Genomic DNA, 23,818 nt, shown 5'->3' on the forward strand with positions numbered 1-23,818 from the left:
TGCTACTATAGAAAAGTTGTGTCTGTGTTACTCACTCTGGTTAGCAGGACACCAGGAGCTAGAATGAATAACTTTTTCAATTATCGCAATGGACAAAATTCAGCCAAAGACAAGTGCTTCTAAATCCTTTTGATATCAACAGAACAAATTTTAATACATTCTTAATGAGTGCAAGTTTGGCTGAATCATACCCATGTTTCCAGTTTGATGGAAAACCATAACTAAATTTCCTCCTTTCATATTCTAAATTAGGTTTATTGTTGTTGAATATTTCCTCCATTTTACATTTGAAAAAAGGAGAGTAGCTCAGTTAAAAACAGAAGAAAACAAAATGAGCCATGTAATATTTTCTGAGCATTCTCTTTGTGTATGACCTATTAGATTATTGCAATGCCTGTAGTTGGGTTCTTCCTGGTCAAAGCGTAACAAATTTATTCATAAATAAAGAGTTGGCAAACTTAGCAAAATTATAAACAATGGATAATTATACAATCAACTTATTTTCCTCTTGCATGTTGGTCAGTGTTTACTGAACTGCCTAAAACCAGGTGGTTATGTAAAATGCAGAAGAGTTGTCAGGCTAGCTTCTAATTTTGTAAGATGCATACCTTAAATTATATGTATATTTAAAAATAACCAAGAAGAGCCAGACAGCACTGCAGGCCTCCTACTTCCTGTTCTGTATATGTTTAGGTTAAGTAATGTAGACTTGATTAAAATGATTACCCAGAAGCATGTAATTCTCAAAATGAAAACCAAACAGATTAAGGGGTTGCCTCTCAGTGCTGTTAGTCTCTTTTATTAAGTATTGTTATTCATATCTATATTCCACCCTTTCCCTGAGGAAATAACATAGCATGCATGGTGTTTTCAGTTAATTAGGAAATGAATTCACATATTACAGGAAGGCGAGGTATACACTGTACATATCATGGGCATGATTCAGCCAAGGTTAAGCACTGTCTGTTCTGTTAAAATCAACTGAGTGTCAAGCACATACCTAATTCCTCCAATGGAATTTAAAATTTCCTGAACTTTTACTGGATTATTCCCCCGTTTCCCCTCCAAAAAACAAATGATCTTTAGTATTTTTCACACAGCTTCCAAACAAAAAGAATAGGAGAGTAAACGCTTACTCCTTTTTACAATTCCTTACATATTGGAGAAGAGACTGGGACTCAGGATAGCAGAAATATATTTCACTGCAGCATGATTTCAGCTTTCCACCTTAACAACTGAAGCCAGAAAATTTAATTGGAAAGAGACTTCCTCAGGCATCAGCTGTGGTAGTGATTAGGATGCTTCAATTCGGTGGTTTCTCAAACATTCTGCCTTTGGGAAACCATTTCCACATCATCTTATCTGCTGTAAAATGGCTGTACAATTATTCCTGGGCATGTTTAAAGGTGCAGAGTCAGTTTACAGAGTTTCATAGCTTGGCAAGCCTCTCTGGTCACATTTTTGCCCTGTGTGAACTGAAAGACCATGTCCAGGACTCTCTCCTGTGATGTGCACTGCAGGAGATTTGTGCCTTCCAAGAAATGTGTCTTTCAAATGCGTCCATGGAGGCTCAGGTTACAGCAACAGCCAAAGCGACATTTTTCCACCTTCGCCGCATCAAGCAGTTGGTCCCTTACCTTTCCCGCCCCGACCTGGCCACAGTGATTCATGCGACGGTCACCTCCAGGCTTGACTACTGTAATTCGCTCAACATGGGGCTGCCCTTGAAGCTGTCCTAGAAACTCCAGTGGGTACAGAATGCAGCAGCAAGGCTTCTCACGGGGTCTCTGCCATGGGAGCATATTCACCCAGTGCTTTTCCAGCTGCACTGGCTCCTGGTGGAGTACAGGGTCAGATTTAAGGTGCTGGTTTTGACCTTTAAAGCCCTTCACGGCCTAGGGCCCTCGTACCTATGGGAGCGCCTCTCCCGGTATGCCCCACGGGCGCCACAGTCCATAAATAGCAACACCCTAGAGGTCCCGAGCCCTAAGGAAGTTAGATTAGCCTCAACCAGAGCCAGGGCCTTCTCAACACTGGCTCTGGCCTGGTGGAACGCTCTGTCTCATGAGACCAGGGCCCTGCGGGATCTGATTTCTTTCCGCAGGGCCTGTAAGACAGAGTTGTTCCACCTGGCCTTTGGCTTAGAATCAGTTTGATTCCTTCCCCCTCTTTCTTTTTCCTTTCTCCTCCTGTGAAGAGGCTGCATGTTTTAATGTTGTATCTTAATCTTTTAAATTGTATTTTAATCAACTTGTTTTTATTATTGGTTGTTAGCCGCCCTGAGCCCGGCCTTGGCTGGGGAGGGTGGGGTATAAATAAATAATAATAATAATAATTATCATCATCATCATCACTAAACTTCTCATTCTGCTGGAATACCAGGGTTCCTTGAAACAAAGTTTTGGCTATGTGTTCCTCATTTTCTCTGTGGACCGTGAGTGTTCAAGCCAGGAAACTGTGGGATAGTTAACACATGTGCAGTGGTACCTCTGGTTAAGAACTTAATTCGTTCTGGAGGTCCATTCTTAACCTGAAACTGTTCTTAACCTGAAGCAACACTTTAGCTAATGGGGCCTCCCACTGCTGCGCCACTGCGCCACCACTGCGCGATTTCTGTTCTCATCCTGAAGCAAAGTTCTTAACCCGAGGTACTATTTCTGGGTTAGCAGAGTCTGTAACCTGCAACGTCTGTAACCCAAGGTACCACTGTATATCTATAAACTTGAAGGCAGCAGCATGCAGTGATGACTTGCATGTATGAATGGGTCATCCTTGATGTAACACCACAAGCAGATCTTTTCCATCTCTCCTTAAATATGTTTTTCAGCTTTCAGTCACCAACTGTATGATAACGAGCGCAGAGAAATTAAGCTTGTACTATACATGCTGGCCTCGAAGCAAATTCCATCTTAGATTTACTTCTGAGAAGACCTACACAGGATTGCACTTGGAATAGCACACATGCATGTGTGAATCAGGCTTTTGTACTTGTTTAATACTCTTGCTTCCCTTGAGCCTTTGGACAGAGCAGGCTGTGCAAACCTAATGTAAGAAATGCCAGTGAACAAGCTCTGCTGATCTTACTGTTTTTGCAAAATTCCAGCAGACATTTGAGTTACTTGGATTTTAGAAAGAATCTTTCCATTTGTGTTGTTTTTGTGCATGTGTTTAGATACTTTCATATTCTGGGCTGTCTTTCTATTTTTCAGGCTGCCAAGCATTTGTCTGCTGCCTGAGTCAGGGCCCCACCCTTGGAAGCAAGGCTGTGCTTGCTTTGCATAGCAGATGGAAGCTGTCATGCCTAAAAATTCCATTATGGCAGGATTTATTGGAAATGAAACTTCTAATAGCTAGCTACCACGCCAGCATTTTTTTTTAAAAAAAAGTCAAGGCAGTGTTCTCTGTTAACTATAAATAAGATGGAAAATAAAGAGCGTATTCAAAACAGGAAGAAGGGACATTCTGTTTGACCTCAAACATACCCTGTAACATTAAGGTTTTATTCCCATGTGATAATTCTGTTTAAGTTAGCAGTCTGCTCTCCCATGGAGTTTTTCTATAAGTCAATAATTCATCCATGCTATGCAAATCTTGTCTTGATATGTGTGTTTAATTAATCATTTGGGTTACCTTCCACGGAAAGACAGCCTTGTGATCCAATGTGAAAAATATTACTGTCCAGATTGGCTTGCTGATAATTGGTGAGACACTGAAGTTATTTCTGCTGAGAGCTGTAGATGGCAACAAGTAGTGTACACCAGACATTCCCAGAAGAGTGAATATGGACAGGGCAAAGAATTGTGAGAGACATTGGGGTGTGCTGTTTAGGGAATATTTTGTGCCTTTTCATAGGTACAGGTAAAAATTGCCCCAGGCACTACAGTGCCATTGGCTATTACCTTCCTATGTAATAAAAATGACATTCTTGTCAAGGAATTCCAGGAACTTAGGAGTAGTGTATGTGCGGGTTTGGGGATGGTGCAAGATGGGCAGCCAATGGTGTTGTCTCTCTCCCACTTGACCAAACTGAATCAATGCTGGGCTTACACACTGGCAAGAGGGGAGAGTCCAGAAAACATCACTTAGAGAGAGACTACGCCCTTGCGGACAGAGGCCAATAGAATCAGTCTCACATGTTCTTGTGCACTCGTAACTAGACAATTTGATCTAAGTTTATTAATCAGTTGGTTGCTAGTAGGGAGTGGAAATCAGAATGCAAGGTAGCCTTCCTTATGTTTACTCAGGATGGGGATAGGATGGAGTGTAGACAGGTTTCTGCAACATGCAATGAGGATTCATGAATGGTATACAGCACTAACTTAAGTTTTGGATGCAGAGGGGTTTGGGGGGGGGGGGTGAGTGGTGTTTGGTTTTTTGGTGCTGAACCCTACTGGTATCTTGTACGTTTGCCAATAAAAGTTTAAGAAACTAACATTCTTGCCAGTCAAGTAGGGCCAGCCCAAGAAATTTTGGCACCTGAGGCAAACCACAAAATGCCTCCTGCACTAGAGAAGAGGGGAGTGAAGATCTATATGGAGAACAAGGATGGGAGGAGTTCAGCAGTGCCTCCTCTTCGCCAAAAGGTCACTGTATTTTGGTGGGGGGAGGTTGCTGAGGAGGCAGCAGATCTGGCCTCCAAGGAGCGTCCCACAGCTGTCACTGCTCCTGCAGCATCAGCAGCAGGTGATGCATTTCTTGGAGGCTGGAAGTGTTGCCCCTATGGATCCTGCTGCTCAAGGCGTTTGCTTCCCCTTGCCTCATGGGTGGGCCAGCCCTGCAGTCAGGAGTACAGTGGTACCTCGGGTTAAGAACTTAATTCGTTCTGGAGGTCTGTTCTTAACCAGAAACTGTTCTTAACCTGAAGTTAAACCTTAACTTTAGCTAATGGGGCCTCCCGCTGCTGCCGCGGCGCCACTGGAGCACGATTTTTGTTCCCATCCTGAAGCAAAGTTCTTAACCCGAGGTACTATTTCTGGGCTAGCGGAGTCTGTAACCTGAAGCGTATGTGACCCGAGGTACCACTGTATTTGTACACTGTTTCTCAAGCTTAAAAAAACCGAATCTTTAAAAAGTGAATAGCATTTTTAAAGCCTTGATTAGCTGGGGTAAGTGCATCAAAAATATGCACCAGAAAGAACAGCCAAAGCTGGATGAAGAATGCATGGTGAAGTGGGTGGTGGGTGTGTTTGTGTGTAAGTTTGTTTGGTGGTGATGATCTTGCAGCACTAAGAGAGCTTAGGAAAATATTTTATCTGTATTGTACAATATGAATATTAATACATATTAATATTAGGGTCTGATCACAGAACTTTAAAGTTTTCTCAGATAAAGGGATTGAGTGAAAAATTAAGAAAATTGTATTTTGAGTGTAAAGAAGGGTCACCCCTTTAGGCTGGTTTTATAGAAGGTTTGATTTTATGTACATTTTGATTGTAAAACTGAATGAACTGGTCGTTGCAATATTTGCGTAGAATTATCCAAGTACTCCCTACTCCAAAACAAATGCTGGCTTGCTAACTATCCTGGAATGCTTCACATTAGAGATGGCAATGAGACAGCACAAACTGGACACATTCCTTCGCACAAAACTGCACCTCTAAGCAGATGAACTTGTCTGCTCATTGAACAAAAAAGGTCACCATTATTGCATATTCCTTCCACAGTTTGCTCTAAAGACAGCTCATAGACACTCTGAAGGCAGCATTTGGGACATTGTTTTAAGCTATATGTGTAAACAAAAATAAAATGCATAACACAATATGGAAGAGTTGCACGGCTATGTATCTTCAAAAGAGGAATGCAAAGTTAAAACTTTTAAGCAGAAACACATTTATTTGTTTTTTGCTATCTACTTTTCTTTTTGTTCCTGTCAAGGAATAATGTTTCTAGGGACAATCTCACAATGCGAAGACACAAGTTCGAATCTCTATTCAGCAATGAAGTGACTACAATCACCATCTCTTAACTAAAACAGCAATACTTCAGCTGCTCCTTAACCTCCCTGCTTCCTTGCCATAGCATTGTAGTTTCCGTTAACATTTATGCTGTGTTGGGGACAAGGCCCTGAATCATGCAAGTTTTGGGAATTATCACAGGAGCTGCAACCACACAGAGTTGCAATTGACAGGAACCCTGTTTCAGTTACTATTGATGATGATATGCAGCTAGTTCTGACCTATAGTAGTGAACATACTGTACTAAAAAGGTATCAGTAAAGACTTGTTGGTTAACACAGTTAATTACGCTCCCTCTTCCTTCCTAGAAACAGGATCGGACTGAAGGATACAACTTTACCTTGAAATAGCACTTCAGATTTCTGAATATATTTGAATATTCACATTTTGATCTGGAGCTAGTTTAGTTTATTCCGAATTCCCCGCCATACCATACAGGAAATTTGTGCTGGTCTGTTTACAGTACTGATTATATTCTTAGCTTAGTTGCCAGGGAACAAAGCCTGGCTAAATCCTTGTGTAAATCAAAATACAATCTCTCTTTCTAATCCTGTTGCCTTACTCTTTATCACAATTCCTGAACCAGCCTTTACATATACTATGAAATTTACATGGAACTGTTATTTAATTGAAACTGAGGAAGATCTGCGCTATTCTCAGGGTGTATATCCTCATGGCATACCCGTTTTGAATGAGGCACCAGAGCACATTTCCTATTTTCATTACTACTACTGAATCATATTTATTTATTTACTTAACCTTTTGTTATAAGCTATCTGGGCAGAATTAAAAGTATCAAGTTATATATACAACAATAAAATAAGAATACAATAGAACATAATATATGAAAAATTAAGCTGTAAAAATAAATGTTAAAAGCTGCAACATGGTTTAAAAAGCTTGTGATTTTTTTGCTGGAAAGTAATTAGAATAGCCATTTATAATAAAAAAGTAATATAATAATTTATCAGGGCTACAACTGTTATAGTAAAGGTAAAGGTACCCCTGCCCGTACGGGCCAGTCTTGACAGACTCTGGGGTTGTGCGTCCATCTCACTCAAGAGGCCAGGGGCCAGCGCTGTCCAGAGACACTTCCGGGTCACGTGGCCAGCGTGACAAAGCTGCATCTGGCGAGCCAGCGCAGCACACGGAATGCCGTTTACCTTCCCGCTGGTAAGCGGTCCCTATTTATCTACTTGCACCCGGGGGTGCTTTCGAACTGCTAGGTTGGCAGGCGCTGGGACCGAGCAGCGGGAGCGCACCCCATTGCGGGGATTCGAACCACCGACCTTTCGATCGGCAAGCCCTAGGCGCTGAGGCTTTTACCCACAGCGCCACCCGTGTCCCAACTGTTATAGATCATCACTAAAGTTACAATAATGTTTAAATGCATTTTGCTTAAGCTTACCTAATTCTATGAGAATTATGGCCTGAAGCTGATTAACAACGAGGCCACTTTTAAATCACTGAGCCTAAGAGTTAAGGGCATCTGTGCATCACATTTTTATCCTATATTTTCTTTCTGAGAGTAAAACTAGACCAAAAATAGGATAAAAACCCACATTTTGCTCTGTTGTAGACAAGCCCAGATTGTGAGCCAGATACTGATGACATTTCAGCAAGTTACCTAGAGTGTATGAGATAGAGAAGGGTATAAATAGTAATTAAGTCACAAGCTGAACTTAACCATCAAAGGTAATTGACTAGGGAAAAGTGAGGGTGAATATATGTACACCATACCCTCCATGCTCTGGCAACTGTTATTTAAAACTCACTTATCAATATATTTTCATAACTTTTTTCATTATTTTTTAAAAAGAAACTGGTCAACTGAACCCTGAATAAGAATGTCATTTGCGTTTATAATTTCCTTTGCTCCTTAAAATAACATTGCAAATGTTCTTGGGAAGCCATTCAAGATTTTGGGTGCAATGGTTAAGTCTTTTGTCACCAAAGCCTCAATAGCATTCTTTTTAAAAGAAAGAACAGTGAAAGGTCACCAGAGACAGTACCATATTGTTTGCTGAGAATTACAAAGGACAAAAGAGGAGAGTCATTTGACTTTAGCACACCTCCTTACTGAAATGGTTGCCAATCACATAATTAACCAGACCTAGCAAGAAAAACAGAACAGTTTGACAGGACAGATGGTATCTATTAAAAGTTGTGTATTTATTTCATACATTCTAACTAGCATTTTAAAAAATACTCCATAATTTGAAATGACTATCCAGCAATTTCTTGTTTTAAGTTTAAAACTTTTAGCTGACAAAGGCCTACAGCCAATAAACAGCATACCTAATTAAACTATTTTATGCTTTTTAAAAAGAGAACATACAGACTCTGTCAACAATCTCCATGCACAGATTTCAGGATTTATTTTCAAGCAGTTATTGAACAACACAGGGATAGACACTATGGTTGAGAGGCTGTTGATATGAGATGGTTATGGTGAATTAACACTTTGCTATAATCAGAAAGCAAAACCCAGGATGTTTTAGATGGGTAGGCAGGTATATCGAAGTTTAGGACACTGCAATGTCATACTGTCAGTGCAGGGGCTTTTGCCTGTGCAATGGGACTTAAATCTCCCTGCCTCCAACCCAAATCTGCTCTGGTGGAGAAAACTCCAGTATAGATGGAGGTGGCTAAGGAGGGTGTGCAGGGAGAGGAGAGGCAGAGGATCTCCTTGTTGCACAAACATAAGTCCTTTATTGGCTAAATCCCTGTGCCTTTAGCAGTTGCTACAACCAACAGCCAGACCGATTGTGGTTTATGATCCAGCCATAATCTCTGCCAAGGAATAGATGCTGACAGTATGGTTCCAGGAGGCACACAAGAAAATATACCATCCCTTTATAGCTGACGTTCCATTCAGTGCCCTATATACCATCATTCTTTCCTTGTCCCAGAAGGATGAAGTTGTACCAAAGAAGGAAGGATAGCATGTGTGAAGGAAGACAGTGAACATTCATCATCAGGTTAGAACATGTATCATTAGTGAAACAGCTTTTTAAAAAAAACATCAATAGCAAAATACACTACATTAGGATGAGTGCACAGAGGGCTTGTTCTGATACCCAGTTAAATACAGTCCACTTCTTTACACTGAGAATGTATGTATGGTACTACATGTACACACACATACACTCCGAGAACCCATTATTGCCATTTCAGCAATCGTAAAAGCAGACCTGGCTAGACTTTGACTTTAGAAGCACTTGGCTTTTGAATGAATTCAAAGCATTATTTACACTGTGAAAAATAGAGGTGCACTCACAGATGGAGCAGGAGCCATTGTTGTCCCTGGTGACCCAAGTAATTGTAGCATTTCCCTACATGTAAAGTTCCATCCTGTGTCATTTCTTGGTCGCACTAAGAATATGATGGAATGCTGCTGTGAGCCAGATTCATTCTACACCTAAATTGCATCTAAATATATTCAGAAAAAGAATGAGAAATACTGGTATTAGTTTTTGCCTTTCCATCAGCACTTTTAAATCCTAGATTGTGGGCTGAAAGTGGAAGATGGTTGAAGAGATTGGCCATGCTTAGGAACAGAAAAGTCCAAACATCCCATGTTTTCTCATTGTTTAAAAGGACTTTGGAGGACCATAAAAATGAAGTCAGATTGTTCTGACCCCTTTAGATAATGCTGTTACAAGCAAATATGTGTCCACTGCCACAGCTGAACATTCTTAAGTGCTCTGGCATCGCCTGCCTAGAAATTCCTTTGCAAGAGACTCCCACGTTCTGGCAAAATATTCACTATTTTGGCTTCTGCACGTAAGATAAAATAATTGAAATGGCAATTATAAGAAAAATGCTGTGTTGTATGAATAGTTCTAAAAATGTATTGAGTGATGTTAACAGTAGTGCCTAAGAAGCAAAAGGCTGCTCAAATAGCTCGTTGTTAAAGTTTTTGCAGGCTTTTAACATAGGCAGGATGGGATGTGGGAGGCGCTGTGGGTTAAACCTCAGAGCCTAGGACTTGCTGATCAGAAGGTCGGCAGTTCGAATCCCCGCAACGGGGTGAGCTCCCGTTGCTCGGTCCCTGCTCCTGCCAACCTAGCAGTTTGAAAGCACGTCAAAGTGCAAGTAGATAAATAGGTACCGCTCCGGCGGGAAGGTAAACGCCGTTTCCGTGCGCTGCTCTGATTCACCAGAAGCGGCTTAGTCATGCTGGCCACATGACCCGGAAGCTGTACGCCAGCTCCCTTGGCCAATAAAGCAAGATGAGCGCCGCAACCCCAGAGTCGGTCATGACTGGACCTTACCTTTTAACATAGGCAGGCTAGAAAAAGTCTAGATCATCAAAGTCCTTTTTTTGCCATTTTAAAAGGGAACACACTTGAGACATAATTATGTCTTCTCATCAGTGGAAATGGTAGATGGCTCATAGAGATATATTAAAAAGAGAAACACCTGGCTCAGGAGAGCGCAGCTTTTAAAATAAAAAGTAATGGGGAAGTAGCTTGAATTTTAGAGATTGCCCTGTCAAAACATTAAAAAAAAACCAGGATCTGAGCAAACCCTATAAAGGCCTAGGAAAAGATGCCACTGGCAGAACTGTGAGAATTTTTTTTTTTTTGTCTAAGAGTTAACGTGAGAGCATGCTGTTTGCCACGATTGCCAGGGCTACCTGACACATGCACATTCAATGACTGCAGCAAATTGTGGCTTTGTATGTGTCAAGGAGCCATTAGGGATCAAACACCACAGACAGAACTTGTAATACATGCACATGTGTCTTGCATGTACATTATGGTCTGCCTTGTCTTCTGCTAGCAACAATAGATCAACAACTCCCTAGTTTTGTAAAAAAGAAAAAAAAAGTTAGGAAGCAGTAGATCAACTCCAATGCAAGCTAAAGGCTAAATACTGCTGCCATCTAGCAGCTGAACTTAGCCACTGTCCTAAAGGACAACACAAGCAGAGTATCATATCCAGGTTATTTCGTTGGAGGCACAATTAAGTGCTTCTAATTACCTTTAAAGCCCTAAAGGGTTTGGATCCAGAATCAGCTACATCCTTCGCCACTACTCTGCTTTGCTGCCCAAGATGTGGAGAGGCTCATCTCTATGTCTCACCTATGAAGGAAGATATGTGTCTGTGATAACAATGTCTATGCAGCTCCTCTTCTGCTCAATAGTTCAATATTTATTCCAGCAGGTTTCTGCCTGGCCCGGATGTTTTTATCTGTTTTTATTCTGCCTACCTCTGTTGCATAATATTGTTTGATATTGTTTCACGACACTGTGAATTTAATTGTTGACAGCTGCCCTGAGTAATAGATACGCACAAGGGCAGGCTAGAAATTCTGTTAATTTTTTTAAAAAATAACTTTTGTTCTGTCCCTGCATCAACAGTTCATATCGTACAAAATGTTATAGATTCCCATCATAAAATGTATTGTGGGGTATGGAAAAGATTATTAGACATTATTAGCAAAGCGCCAGTCCAGTTAATGCAAAGGAAATACTAATAAATTAACATATCATGTTTTCACCTAGCAGTGGTTAGTTAGGTCATGGAATACCCAAATTCAATCCACTGAGCTCCCTGAAAGATAGAGCTGGCAAATGTAACCACAAAGTGTCAAAATGTAATCCGATCCATGCACACAGCCTCCAAGTTTTGCTAATAAGTTACATTTTATGAAGTGATGCCATTCTTTTTGTTTTGTAAGCAGCTGTGTGTGTGTTTAGGGGAAAAAACTATTATAGCAGGGCATAAATGCCAAAATAATAAATATTTATCTGTACACATTTTCCTGCCATGGAACATCCAACTTCTACATACTATTAATACAATATAATTCACTTACATCTGTTCAAATCATAGTAATGGAAAAATCCAGACCTGAATGTTTTTACTTTTCCCAAGGGCACATGTCCTTACATACTTCAGAAAAACTAATCTATGATGAAAACAAAATGCAGATTAGGTGCTATTCTTATATAAAGGATCACATTGACCTTTTGGGGAATTCAAGCTGTGTAAATATGTTGGTACACAGACCATGTTTTCATTTCTCACTTAGCTAAATTACTTTCAGATTCAATTTAATTCTTCTACATCTTGACTAGAGTATGCTTGGCATGGGCACCTCCAATTATTTTTATAGTTCTACATGCAAGTTTTATGGCAGAAGACAGCCGCAATTTTTTAAGCAAAGCTTCAGATGAAACAACTTATTTTCAAATACAGGTGAACGTTTCACCTACAGCTGCTTCTACTGCACCTCTGAAAACTCAGGTTGCAATTTAAGCAACCAGCTTGTCTCTTCTGCAGAGCAAAAAGCTGTAATGAGAGCTTCAAAGAAATCCCAGGCTGTCCAAATTCTCCTACTATGTACATACAAATCATGGGATCGTGTCCATGCACAGTAAAGATAACCCCCACTTCATGTTGGCACACTTTTTTAAAAAAATTATACCAGTAATATTTAACAATGCTTACATTGGGCTGAATTATATTAATGCCTTTGGAACTTTTCTATTTTATTACACCTTGCATGATATAGCAAGAAGTGTCAACCAGAAGTTACATCAACAACAACAAAAGTTTTAATAAAAATGTAAAAATCTATCCAGTGCCATAATACATAGGTTCTTTAAGAGTTACTATGCTCTGCTTATCCAAGAGGCTGAATCAGAACAGTTATCTTTGGACTTCATTTCACTTCTGGTAAAATAAAAGGGTGCACACCATGAAGGATGAGATATGACACCTTCACATCCCAAACGACAAAAGGATAGAGCCTCCAAATTTCAATTGCTATGGGTCATGAAAATAAGTAGTACTGTGGACTGGGAAAGACTGAACCGATTTATCTACCAACTGAATGGCACGGCTGCCACTTCCTACACAATTTTGTTGACATCTAAATCCATTTCTCATGTAGAACAAGCAGATCATGTATGATGTAACTACATGTGGTGTTGAATTTGAATCACAAGAGATTTGTATAGATTACCATTTAATTTTCTTTAAAAAAATATTATTTATATTGTAAATGCTATCACTTACCTGCATTAGAGAATGCACAGAAATCTGTACTAATCCCAGTAATAAATATCTGAAGTAATAAAAGCTGATGAAACATTACCTAATACATACAATTTAACAATTTCAATGCAGATTATTTTTATTGTTAGAATAGAAAACAATGCTTAAAACACATTCCCCAAATTATAAAGAACAATAATACAAGACAGCATATATATGTCCAATACATCTGACATTACTCCAGCTATTTCACACACACTAATCTGCACTTCAAATAGAGTGAGAGCAGAAGCACAACTACTTAAAAAATCTAAACAAGCAAATTTATTGAGGTGCAAACACTGATTTTTCCTTGCAATACTTATAAAAATGATCACTACTTATGATTCAAGACAAACTACTATACTATTCCATGCACAATTTAAAACAATTTCAGTTTTGTGATGTTTACACTAAATATTGAGCTATTCAATATATTTCAAATAAAAAACTGGATTTGGAGAGTTAACTGATTGGGCGAATTGCCGCATTTCTGCTATTCCAGCTGCTTATATTAGTAATTTAGTAAATCATAGTGCAAACCTATGATGCTGGGAGGGTTAGGAAAGTGCAAGCAAGGTATAGCTAGCAGAATCTGGACAATTTAAGAACAGAACAAAACATGTTAAAATTAAATTTCAAAGTGTTTGTGAACATGTCTCACAAGGTCTAGTGAAACTGAAATATTGCCCCAGTGAGAATATTGCTGATGGCATGACCAAGGCTTTCAAGTTTCAGAAACATGAGAAATGTGTTTGCAATTGAGTCTGAATAAGCATACAGTGGTACCTCGGGTTAAGTACCTAATTTGTTCCGGAGGTCCGTTCTTAACCTGAAACTGTTCTTAACCTGAAGCACCACTTTAGCTAATGGGGCCTCCTGCTGCCACCACGCCGCCGGCGCACAATTTCTGTTCTCATCCTGAAGCAAAGTTCTTAACCCGAGGTACTATTTCTGGGTTAGCGGAGTCTGTAACCTGAAGCCTCTGTAACCTGAAGTGTATGTAACCCGAGGTACCACTGTACTGTATAAGTTTTTTGTGCATGCTCTAGTTCCGATAAGGACTGAGGGGGGTGTTGGTATATGTGAAACTAAAACTAGTAGTCATTCCATATCTACACAGTATAATGTAAACAATACAGAAGCAGATGGCTTCAGGGTCAGAAGCACGAGGCAATGTTCATGCGCAGTGTGTCTCTGGGCCTAGATAAGACTGAAAGGGTCGAGTTTGTTCATTTTCTCTCTCTGCTCTTTGTCCTGCTGCGAGGGGGAGAACCATCTCCAGATGCAGCATGCTAGCGACTGATGTATGGGTTAATGATGTACAAAATCATTAAGCTGTAAACCGGAAATAAACCTTACTGCCTGTACCGTGGGTGTGAAGTGAGTTTATTGCATCGGTGATTGTCTCCACAAAAGGCTTGACCACGCTGCACAGAGCGGAGCATGCAGAGGAACATGCTGGACACCTTGTGAGTCGGAAAAGATGCTCACAAATATTCAACAATCACAGGAGTCATAGGATTCTGCAGCTGTCTCCCTCTTGCAGGCAAAGTCGTCTGTCCTTAGGAGCGCCCTTCCAGCTACCATTGAAAGGACTGCTACTGTTGCAGTGGAGAGGGCAAAAAGGAGCTGTTTGTGGGGGCACGTGGATCAGGGAATCAAAAGCCCACATTCCCTGGACACATACCCAGGATGTAGGGTGGAGGGAGATGTACACCACCTCTGGGCTCTGCTTCTGTCTCTCACCACCTCCAACCTTCTGCTCTGGGTAGCGAAGTACTGTCAGGGCTCAGAATCTGATAACTCTGTTGCCAGAGAATTTGTAATAACCCATTGACTGCTCTGTCCATTACTTAATCTCCATTTTTTTGTTTTAAAAACAGCACGCCATATAATCCAGTACAGACCTATTACTTTGGTAGTTCGGTGTTAACTATTTCTGCAAACTAATGGCTACAATATAGCACAGTTAAGCAAACTAGGGCCCATTCAAATAAATGAGTTAAGTGCACTTAATTTTGCATTTAATTGTGGCCATCATGTTTATTGTGACATGCTGATATAGTTGCATAAAACAGTTCAACCACATTACTGACCACAAGCTAACATTTTTGGAGATTCTTCAACTTCCAAAATAAATATGATTAAGTCTGTGGTTCAGTAAGTGATTCGATAAGTGATTCATTCAATGGTTCAGTGCCATCAACTGGCACCTTATTGGCCTCTTCACTCTGAGGAGGTGGCTCAGTTATGGTATCCATCTGTTTTTTATTGGCCTCTTCATTATGACGACTTTGGCAATGGGTTAGATGCTTCTTAAAGCCTCTAGGAAAGTTTGATTCAAAACTGCAACGTGGACATTTAAGCAAACTCTGACCATGAGCAGCAACATGGTTTTTAAGGTGAGATTCCAAGAGAAATGCCTTTCCACATATGTCACACTTGTACGGACTGTGAACATTATGCTTGTTAACCAAATGATGCAAAACAGCACCTTTTTTCATAGCCCGGCAGCAACAAATTTTGCAATAATATTTGCCTTTGCCACGCTTCATATATTTTGCTATTTCTTCTTCCGAGATAAAAGCTTCCTTTTCTTCAGTAAACTGCAGCACACACTGAGGCTGAGTGGGACTAGCTAAATCAATTTTAGTGTCTTTATTGAGGTCAGAAGTTTCTGGATCAAACTGTTCTTGATCACTGTTTGATTCCTGCTCCTTAACTTCAGAGGTATCCATTTCATTATTTCCACTCCCACTGTTATTTAGGTCTATATTTGCAGTTTCCTGATTTTGCTTCTTCGGTTTCTTCTTTGGACAAGAAAATAATACTTCTTCTGTAGCTTCCTTGGCTTGTATAAGCTGCTCCTTTGGAGCTAACAGACTACTGAATGGATTCTCACCTTCTGGCTGCTCAGTGAAGAAATCTTTACCAGATTCGGAATGTACCTGCAAGTCTGAAAAAATGGGTGCAGCAGACTGACCGAAGTCAGAGACAGCAGTTTTGTGAACTTCTCTGCCTGCTGTTTCCAGTGGTCTGTGGACATCAGAACCAAAGTTCTGCTTTGGATCAGAAGACATAGGAGTAGGTTTTTGGAGCTCAAGTGAAAGAGAACCTTTTGAAAGCTCAGCAAAGAAACCTTGCCGTTGTTTCTCAGGGGAACCAGGAAGTGCCTTCTGTGGGTCAGCGAAGCTTGCATGTTTCTGAATTTCAGGAGAAACTGAAGAAGCCTTCAGCACTTCATGAGTAAGAACAGGTGGTTTCTGAGGTTCTCCAAAGGGAACATGCTCTGCAACTTCAGGAGAAACTGCAACATGTTTCTGGGGCTCTGGGAAGAAGGCATGCTTTTGGGCCTCAGGTGAAACAGGAGGTGGTCTGTGAGGTTCAGAAAACAGGGCATGTTTTTGGACTTCGGGAAAAGACATGTGAGTTTCATGGAAGAATGGACGTTTTTGTACATCAGCAGAAGTAGGAGGAGGAACAGATTTCTTAGACTCTGGAAAAAGTGCCCGTTTTCGGGGTTCGGAAAACAAAGCACGTTTTTGGAACTCAGAAGAAACAAAAGGAGCAGGCTTCTGAGTCTCTGAAAAGAAAGGAGACTTCCGAGAGTCAGGAGGGAATTTCCAAGGGTCAGGAGACACAGGAGCTGGCTTACGCTGCTCAGGAAAGAATGAAGGTTTCCAAAGATCAGGTGACATTGGGGGACCAGACTTTCTAAGCTCTGTTGGCATGGGATGTGCAGAGGGTGGTACTGCTGGTGATGACCTCCATGTGTCAGGAGACAAGACAGGTTTCCAGCCTTCAGGATAAACGGAAGAAATGGGTTTCCAGGGCTCTGATGAAACAAGACTTGATTTCTGAGACTCAGGCAAGGTGGTAGATTTCCAAGGCTCTGGCACAAACTTCTGAGGCTCTGGAGACATCATAGAACCTGGTCTTCGAGGTTCTGAGGCAGGCCTCCTAGACTCCATTGACATAGATGTGGGAGGTTTCGGGGACCAAGGTGACACAGTAATAGAAGACTTCTGTTGTTCATGGGAAATATTAGGAGCAGGCCTCCAGGGATCTGGAGCAATACTAGGAGCAGACCTCCAGTGATCTGGTATTGGTGGTTCAGGTTTTCTTAGTTCAGGGGAAAGCGCTGAAGCAGGCCTCCGCATCGGAGGAATATGCCTGCGAGTTTCTGAGGATATAGCCGATGTAGATTTCTTTAGCTCAGGAGACACAGCTGGAGAGTGCCTGCGGGGCTCAGGAGACACTGCTGGAGAGTGCCTGCGAGGTTCAGGAGACACAGCCGGAGAGTGCTTGCGAGGCTCAGGAGACACAGCTGGAGAGTGCCTGCGAGGTTCAGGAGACACAGCCGGAGAATGCCTGCGAGGCTCAGGAGACACAGCCGGAGCAAATTTCTGTGGTTCAGATGCAGCCACAGGTGGAGATGCAGGCACAGCAGACTTCTGAGGTTCTGGGGATACAGGTTGTAGTGGTTTTTGTGGTTCTAGAGAAACAAGTGGTGCAGGCTTCTCTGACTCTGAGATAGATACATGCAGTTCTGGATGTACATTAGAGAAGGGTTTCTGTGGCTCAATATATGTGACTGTGCCAGGTTTCTGTGACTCAGGGGAGATAGCAGATACAGGTTTTGATACATCTGAGGACTCCACTGGAGTGGGTTTCAGGGGCTCTGGAGCCACAAAAGGGACTGGTTTCGATGGCTCTGATGACACCACTGGAATAGGTTTTGGAAGCTCTGATGATGCAACAGAGATGGGTTTCTGTGGCTCTGTGCATGCAACTGGAGCAACCTTTGGTTGCTCCATGGATACAACTGAGATGGACTTTGGTATCTTGGAAGGTAACCCAACGTCAGGCTTGAGGGCTTCAGAGGGAGCCAGTTTCTGAGATTCGGGAGAAACAGTGGGTTTCAGTGACTCAGGAGGCGGAGAAGACTTCTGAGGTTCCACAAACAGAGGTTTCTTTACAGTTTCTGCACCTGTTGCTAACACATCTTTTTGCTCTTCTTTCCATTTGTCAGGCATTGCATGATGTGCTGTGATGTGATAATAAACATTGCAATACATTTTGCTGGTAAAAAAACATTTGTGGCAGTGGAACAACTTTGCACTTTTCTGGTAAAATATAAGTTTCCCCAGTCCTGCAGTATCCATTTCATCACAAAACTCGGGGTGGATAGTACCCATATGAATCTGTATGTTTTCATAGTCAGACCCTCTGAAACTGCAGTGATCACATTCCAAGCGCTCTGTTGTTTTACGCAGGATCTTCAACATGTCCATTTTTCTATTGTCAACTTGCATAACACTACACATGTTTCAGACTGTAACCTCCAGTATTCCTGAAATAAAAGTTAAAAAGTTAGCACATAACATACAGAAAAGTTTGTTCTTATTAAAGTACAATTAACTAAATGAACATTTAAATGAACATATTCAGCTGAATAATTATATCTCCTAAGAAAAAAATCAAATCATCTAATCTTGTTAAGCTGCATATCACAATCTTCCACTTCGGAGGGAAATCACCCTATGTACCAATACTTCTGAATAGAAATCTCTTCATTGTTTATAAAACCATCAGCATTTGCTGAGGGCAATTTAATCTGTTTACCAATTCCAGATGGTTCTTTCTGTTTTAGAAAGCCTAACAAAACACACAATCTGCAGAGAATATCCTGCTAGTTCCAGACCCTTTTATTTAAATCCTACAGGCAAATTCCAACAGAATGGAGCTAGCAAATATATGGGTTGTGACTTTGGCTTGAAGTGAGCTGATATTCCTGATTTCACTATTAAATTATGCTGTATTCTTCCTCATTCTGTATACCAACTAAACCAGTCAAAACCCAGAAGGGTCATTACATAGTAATGTAGACCACAGTTGTAAGGTACGGAAAAATAATTTTTATTAGGAATATTTTGCTATGTGCCAGTAACATTCACTCTTAAAAGGGTTAAACTTATAGCTCTTTGCAGGTGTTACTATCTCCCATGTACAGCAACACGGAAGCAAGGAAATGAGCCATGCAGATAAGTCCCACTCCCAATGCCACACTCCATCCAGTGCTTCCCCAAAAACTTATGCATATAGCATAGACAGCTGCAGTGGAGGGGTCTTAGTCGCAGCTAGAGCAAGGCAAGCCATAAGCCCAGGTTCAGATGCAATGCTATGTTAAAGAATGACTTTGTTGCGGAGGTAGCATGGAAGCAGGAGGCCTGGCAAGGAGCACAGCGACTGCAATCTTCCCCCTAGGAACCTGCATATTTTTTCATTCATGCTAAGCCATGGGGGGTCACAGTAACCTTCATTTACTATTTTATCAAAAATAAAAACTAACCAGAACTTTTGATTTCCATGTTCACTGCTACATGGGACACCCCAGGATGCAACCTTAATGCCATTTCTCAAGGTACCATATACTACTCAGAGTATTTAGAATATTAAAATATTTGACATTGAAACTATTAGCAATGTAGAAGCACACTGACTCCATAGCTTTCAGGAATATAGTGTAGCAAGAAAATAATTTGTGAAACAGAAGCCTCCAGTCAAAATCTCAAATAAGCCCAAACTCACTGGGTATTTTTGATTTCTCAGCCCACCATCTGCAAATGGGGATACCTGAGAACATAAGAGGAGCCCACTGGATCAGGCCAATGACACATCTAGTTCAGCATCCTGTTCTCACAGTGGCCAACCAGATGCCTGTGGGAAACCCCAAAGTAGGACCCAAGCACAAGAGCATTCTCTCCTTCTGCCAGTTCCAGCAATTCGGAAGCATTATTGCCTCTGACTGTGAAGCAGAGCACAGCCATCAAGGCTAGTAGCCATTGATCCTCTTTTAAAGCCATAGTACTGGCTTGCCTCACAGGAATGTTAAGGACTACTGAGATAACGCATCTGAAGCACACTGAACACTAAGGAAAAATGATGCACAAACACAAACTATTAAATATTTAAATATAAAATACTGTTTTCTTGATGACAGATAGGTGTGAAGCCACAATGAGTTTTCTTAAGACTGGCAGGTGCATACTCTGCAAACATATTTATTAGTGAGGACCACAGTTCACAATATATCTCTTATCCTGCAGGTTCTGTACATATCACTCCTCACCTACAGATATTGACCCTTAAGAAATTGAGACTTGCTTTAGAAAGAAGTGCAAAGTATATATCATGCTTGGGTGACCTCTGGTAGTTATTTTTACCAGTGGTTTATTTTTAATTACAGAATTTTATTTCGATTGTTTTTATGACTGTCACTAGCCACTTCAAACATTTGGAGAGGCAGCATGTAAAATGTTAAACAAGTCAAATACAACAAGGTGCTAGACTGCATTTTCTATCCTACAAGCTTTATTATTACATTATTGAAGTTAATAATAATGTTTTGATGTTGGGCTTTAAAGTATCTTTATGTCTCAGCACAGGTTGGTCTCTTGAAATGAGCTTCCACAGCTGAGAATAGAACGCCCAAATAAAAAGACCCCATACTGAAAGATCTAGTTTCACAGAGTTGGGTTCTAATAAACATAATGTCACTCAAAACCAAGAATCTGAACCCCTTTATAAAATGTATATTAGGGATTCTGACCCTATAATTTTATATTAGAAACATGTCTTAGGAAAAATTAAAGGTTAAGTCTCAGAATCAGTCCAAGTCTCAGAATCATAAAGTGAAATGATTGTACTATTTGCTTTTAATAAACAATAGTATTTATTATAATTGTTTTTAAATATTTATTTTTATTATGTATTTTGGGTTTTTATATTGTGATTTTATGTTGTAGCTGCCCTGAGACCTGTGGGTATAGGATGGTATACAAATTCAATTAATAATATGAAATACTAACATAAATATAATGTTCCTCCTGTGGCACAATGGGTCAGTGCATTTGGTTGTTAACCAGAAGGTTGGTGGTTCGTGCCCACCCAGGGACAGCTGTGGGCAGGATTGCTGCAGGGGGCTGGACTAGATGACCCTTGGGGTACCTTCCAACTCTACAATTCTATGATCTGTGTCTGTTTGCCCATAGCAGTACTAGTACTTCATGATACATCAGGAAAGTAAAAATGGTTTGGGAAGTTACGGTTAAAAACAAAGCACATGTAACAACTAAACATAAGATTTTGTACTAACCGACTGGGATGAAATCTTCCCTAATCTAAGAACACCACATATTTGCTATAAGAATCAGGGCACCACACTAGGAATATTTAATAGGATTAGATGAATGGTATGCCAAATGGTAGCCTAGTACATGCTGTCGTTACTGAATGCACCAAAGCCAACCCCTTTCAAGAGTCACCTCATGCTGAAAAATGAATTCTACTCTTCCTACCCTACCCTCTATTCCATCATTCTCTCCGCCTCGTTTCCAGCGTTCCTGGTCCTGGTTTCAGAACAACACATCTCCACAGGCAAGCATGTCACATCAGAAATCACAATGCAACTTATGAACTTTTTAAAAAAAGTTTTGATGGGGCTACTTGTGTCTGTCCTCAACAGATGAACAAGCATCAGCCAAACCTTTCAGTGTATACAAACTATCTGTTTGGTTATTTGTTGAATTAACTGCTTCCAGCCTCTGGAAACAGCAAACAGAACTACCTTAATAAAATGGCAGTACAGTTGTACTTAATTTGTTCCGGAGGTCCATTCTTAACCTGAAACTGTTCTTAACCTGAAGCACCACTTTAGCTAATGGGGCCTCCTGCTGCCGCCGCGCCGCCAGAGCACGATTTCTGTTCTCATCCTGAAGCAAAGTTCTTAACCTGAAGCACTATTTCTGGGTTAGCGGAGTCTGTAACCTGAAGTGTCTGTAACCTGAAGCGTCTGTAACCCGAGATACCACTGTATAATATGCTTTCCATTAGACTATTTAAGCAATGGTATTTCCACCAACACTATAAAACATGTCTTGAAATGTGCATCCCACTGCTGCAGTTAGGCGGAAAAAAATCCAAGCCGATGTTGACCTTACACCAAGGATGGGGTGGGTACCTGTGGCTCTCCTGATGCAGGTGGTCCCCAACACTCAATGGGGCCCGATAACCCCCAGGTAGCAATTACAGTGGTACCTTGGGTTACAGATGCTTCAGGTTACATACACTTCAGGTTACAGTCTCCGCTAACCCAGAAATAGTACCTCGGGTTAAGAACTTTGCTTCAGGATGAGAACTGGAATCGTGCTCCGGCGGCGCGGTGGCAGCAGGAGGCCCCATTAGCTAAAGTGGTGCTTCAGGTTAAGAACAGTTTCAGGTTAAGAACGGACATCCGGAACGAATTAAGTACTTAACCCGAGGTACCACTGTACTCCTAATCCTAAATAACTGAGCCTCGTAGTCCAGCCTTCTGGAAACAGCAACGACCTGCTACTGTGCATAAACCTTGAGAGCTTAGGGCCGACGGCAAGCACAGTTGAACACGGGGAAAAACCAGAAACGGTTTGATCGTGTGCACGCACAAGTCTGCCAGCAACAAGCGGTTTGCAGTGAGGGGGAGGTATCAGTGCGCGAGGGAGAGAGGAGACAGACAAGAGGAGCTGTGCGCGCGCAAAACGCGAACGAGAACGGGGGTAAGGGAACCGAGAGCGCGCAAAACGCTATGCGAACGGAAAGGGGGAGGGGACAAAAGGCTACTGTGGTGCGTTTAAAAAAAAAAAGGGCGGGGAGACGAGACGAGCTTTTCACACATGAGGTGGAAAAGACGTCCCTGTCCGTTACTCTATTAAACTGGGCGGTAGAGGTGAAGGAGGAGGAGAAGGGCTGAAGAAACGGCAAAGTACCTACCCGGGAGAAAACAACGGCGACGGAGAGAGAGGCGCTACAATGGCGGCTGCTCTCACAAGCCAGAGAGATGCCGGAGACTGTGGCGCTCGCGGGGGCGGGGGGAGGCGGCGGCTGAAGGCGCCAGGCGACTGTACTGAGGCGGAGCGGTGGGTAGGCCGCGCGGCCACACAGGCGCCCTCTCATTGGCTCGCGCCGTCCAGCGGCTGCCCAACTGCTGCTTGAGTTCGCCCCGCCCCCTCCCGCTGTAGAATTCGGCGCAGGCGCGTGGCGGCGAGTAACGTAGTTGGAATGACGCTGTCGGGGAGGGAAGAGGCTGCCGGAGGCGCCATGATGCCTCCATCTTCCCGCGCTTCCCGTGAGGAGGAGATGGGAGTTGGGACTCCTCCGTCGTGGTGTTTACCTGACAGAGATTGTATGCTGCTTAGTTCTCGTGACTTGTAGTCATCCTACAAGTTGGGGGCTCACGTGATTGGAATTAATTTATAATATAATATAATTGTAATCTTAATTAATAATTATATTAATTAATTATATTATAATATAATATTTTTTTCCTGGCATTTGTGTGTTGGTTTGTATGAAAAATGATAGAAAAGCAGAAGTTTGGCTCCTGGTTCTCTGATGTGCTATTTTTCAGTTTCCGACCGAATGCAGGCGAGAATTAGACATAAATTGTATGGCAGCCTCTCAATATGTCACAACCGAAGGGAAGGTTACCTGCATTCACCAGCCTGGATTGCGAAAGCATTTGTTGCATTTTGCAGAGGATTCTGAGGGAATGGGCATACCTTTACATCCTTTCATTTGTATGCCGCCTTAAAACCATGCTCAAGGCTGCTTACAACATTTTTTTAAATTACTTGATTGATTGAATCTTTATACAGCCCTATATACCCGGGGGTCTCAGAGCAGTTCACAGAATAAAATCAAGATATAAAACCACAAAATACATAATAAAAATAAAAACAACCCAATAGCCCCCCTAAAAAACACATTTTAAA

The 23,818-nt window shown here is 41.5% G+C and overlaps 2 protein-coding genes across 5 annotated transcripts in view; both read right to left on the bottom strand.

The window, feature by feature from the left end:
• SEPTIN10 (septin 10) overlaps positions 1–11,283 on the bottom strand; it is a 64,146-nt gene extending 52,863 nt beyond the window's left edge. The window contains exons 1-2 of one of the 4 annotated variants that reach the window (XM_077927644.1): positions 10,944–11,283; positions 9,235–9,386 (exon numbers count right to left, since the gene is read on the bottom strand). In XM_077927644.1, coding sequence (XP_077783770.1) covers positions 9,235–9,285 — 51 coding nt within the window. In that variant the 5' untranslated portion in view covers positions 9,286–9,386; positions 10,944–11,283. Of the gene's footprint in view, positions 1–9,234; positions 9,387–10,943 lie in introns of those variants that run through there. The other 3 variants (XM_077927640.1, XM_028728021.2, XM_077927641.1) reach the window with 3 other exon arrangements.
• A 1,803-nt stretch (positions 11,284–13,086) lies between these two features.
• Positions 13,087–23,010, bottom strand: CHAMP1 (chromosome alignment maintaining phosphoprotein 1). The gene is made up of 2 exons (XM_028728027.2): positions 22,818–23,010; positions 13,087–18,360 (listed from the first exon to the last, which is right to left on the bottom strand). Exon 2 carries the CDS (start codon positions 18,332–18,334, stop codon positions 15,152–15,154), a length of 3,183 nt encoding a protein of 1,060 aa, XP_028583860.2. The 5' UTR covers positions 18,335–18,360; positions 22,818–23,010; the 3' UTR covers positions 13,087–15,151.
• Positions 23,011–23,818: the final 808 nt, after the last annotated feature.

The sequence above is a fragment of the Podarcis muralis genome, chromosome 4, assembly GCF_964188315.1.
Source record: "Podarcis muralis chromosome 4, rPodMur119.hap1.1, whole genome shotgun sequence".
NCBI classification, from domain to species: domain Eukaryota; kingdom Metazoa; phylum Chordata; class Lepidosauria; order Squamata; family Lacertidae; genus Podarcis; species Podarcis muralis.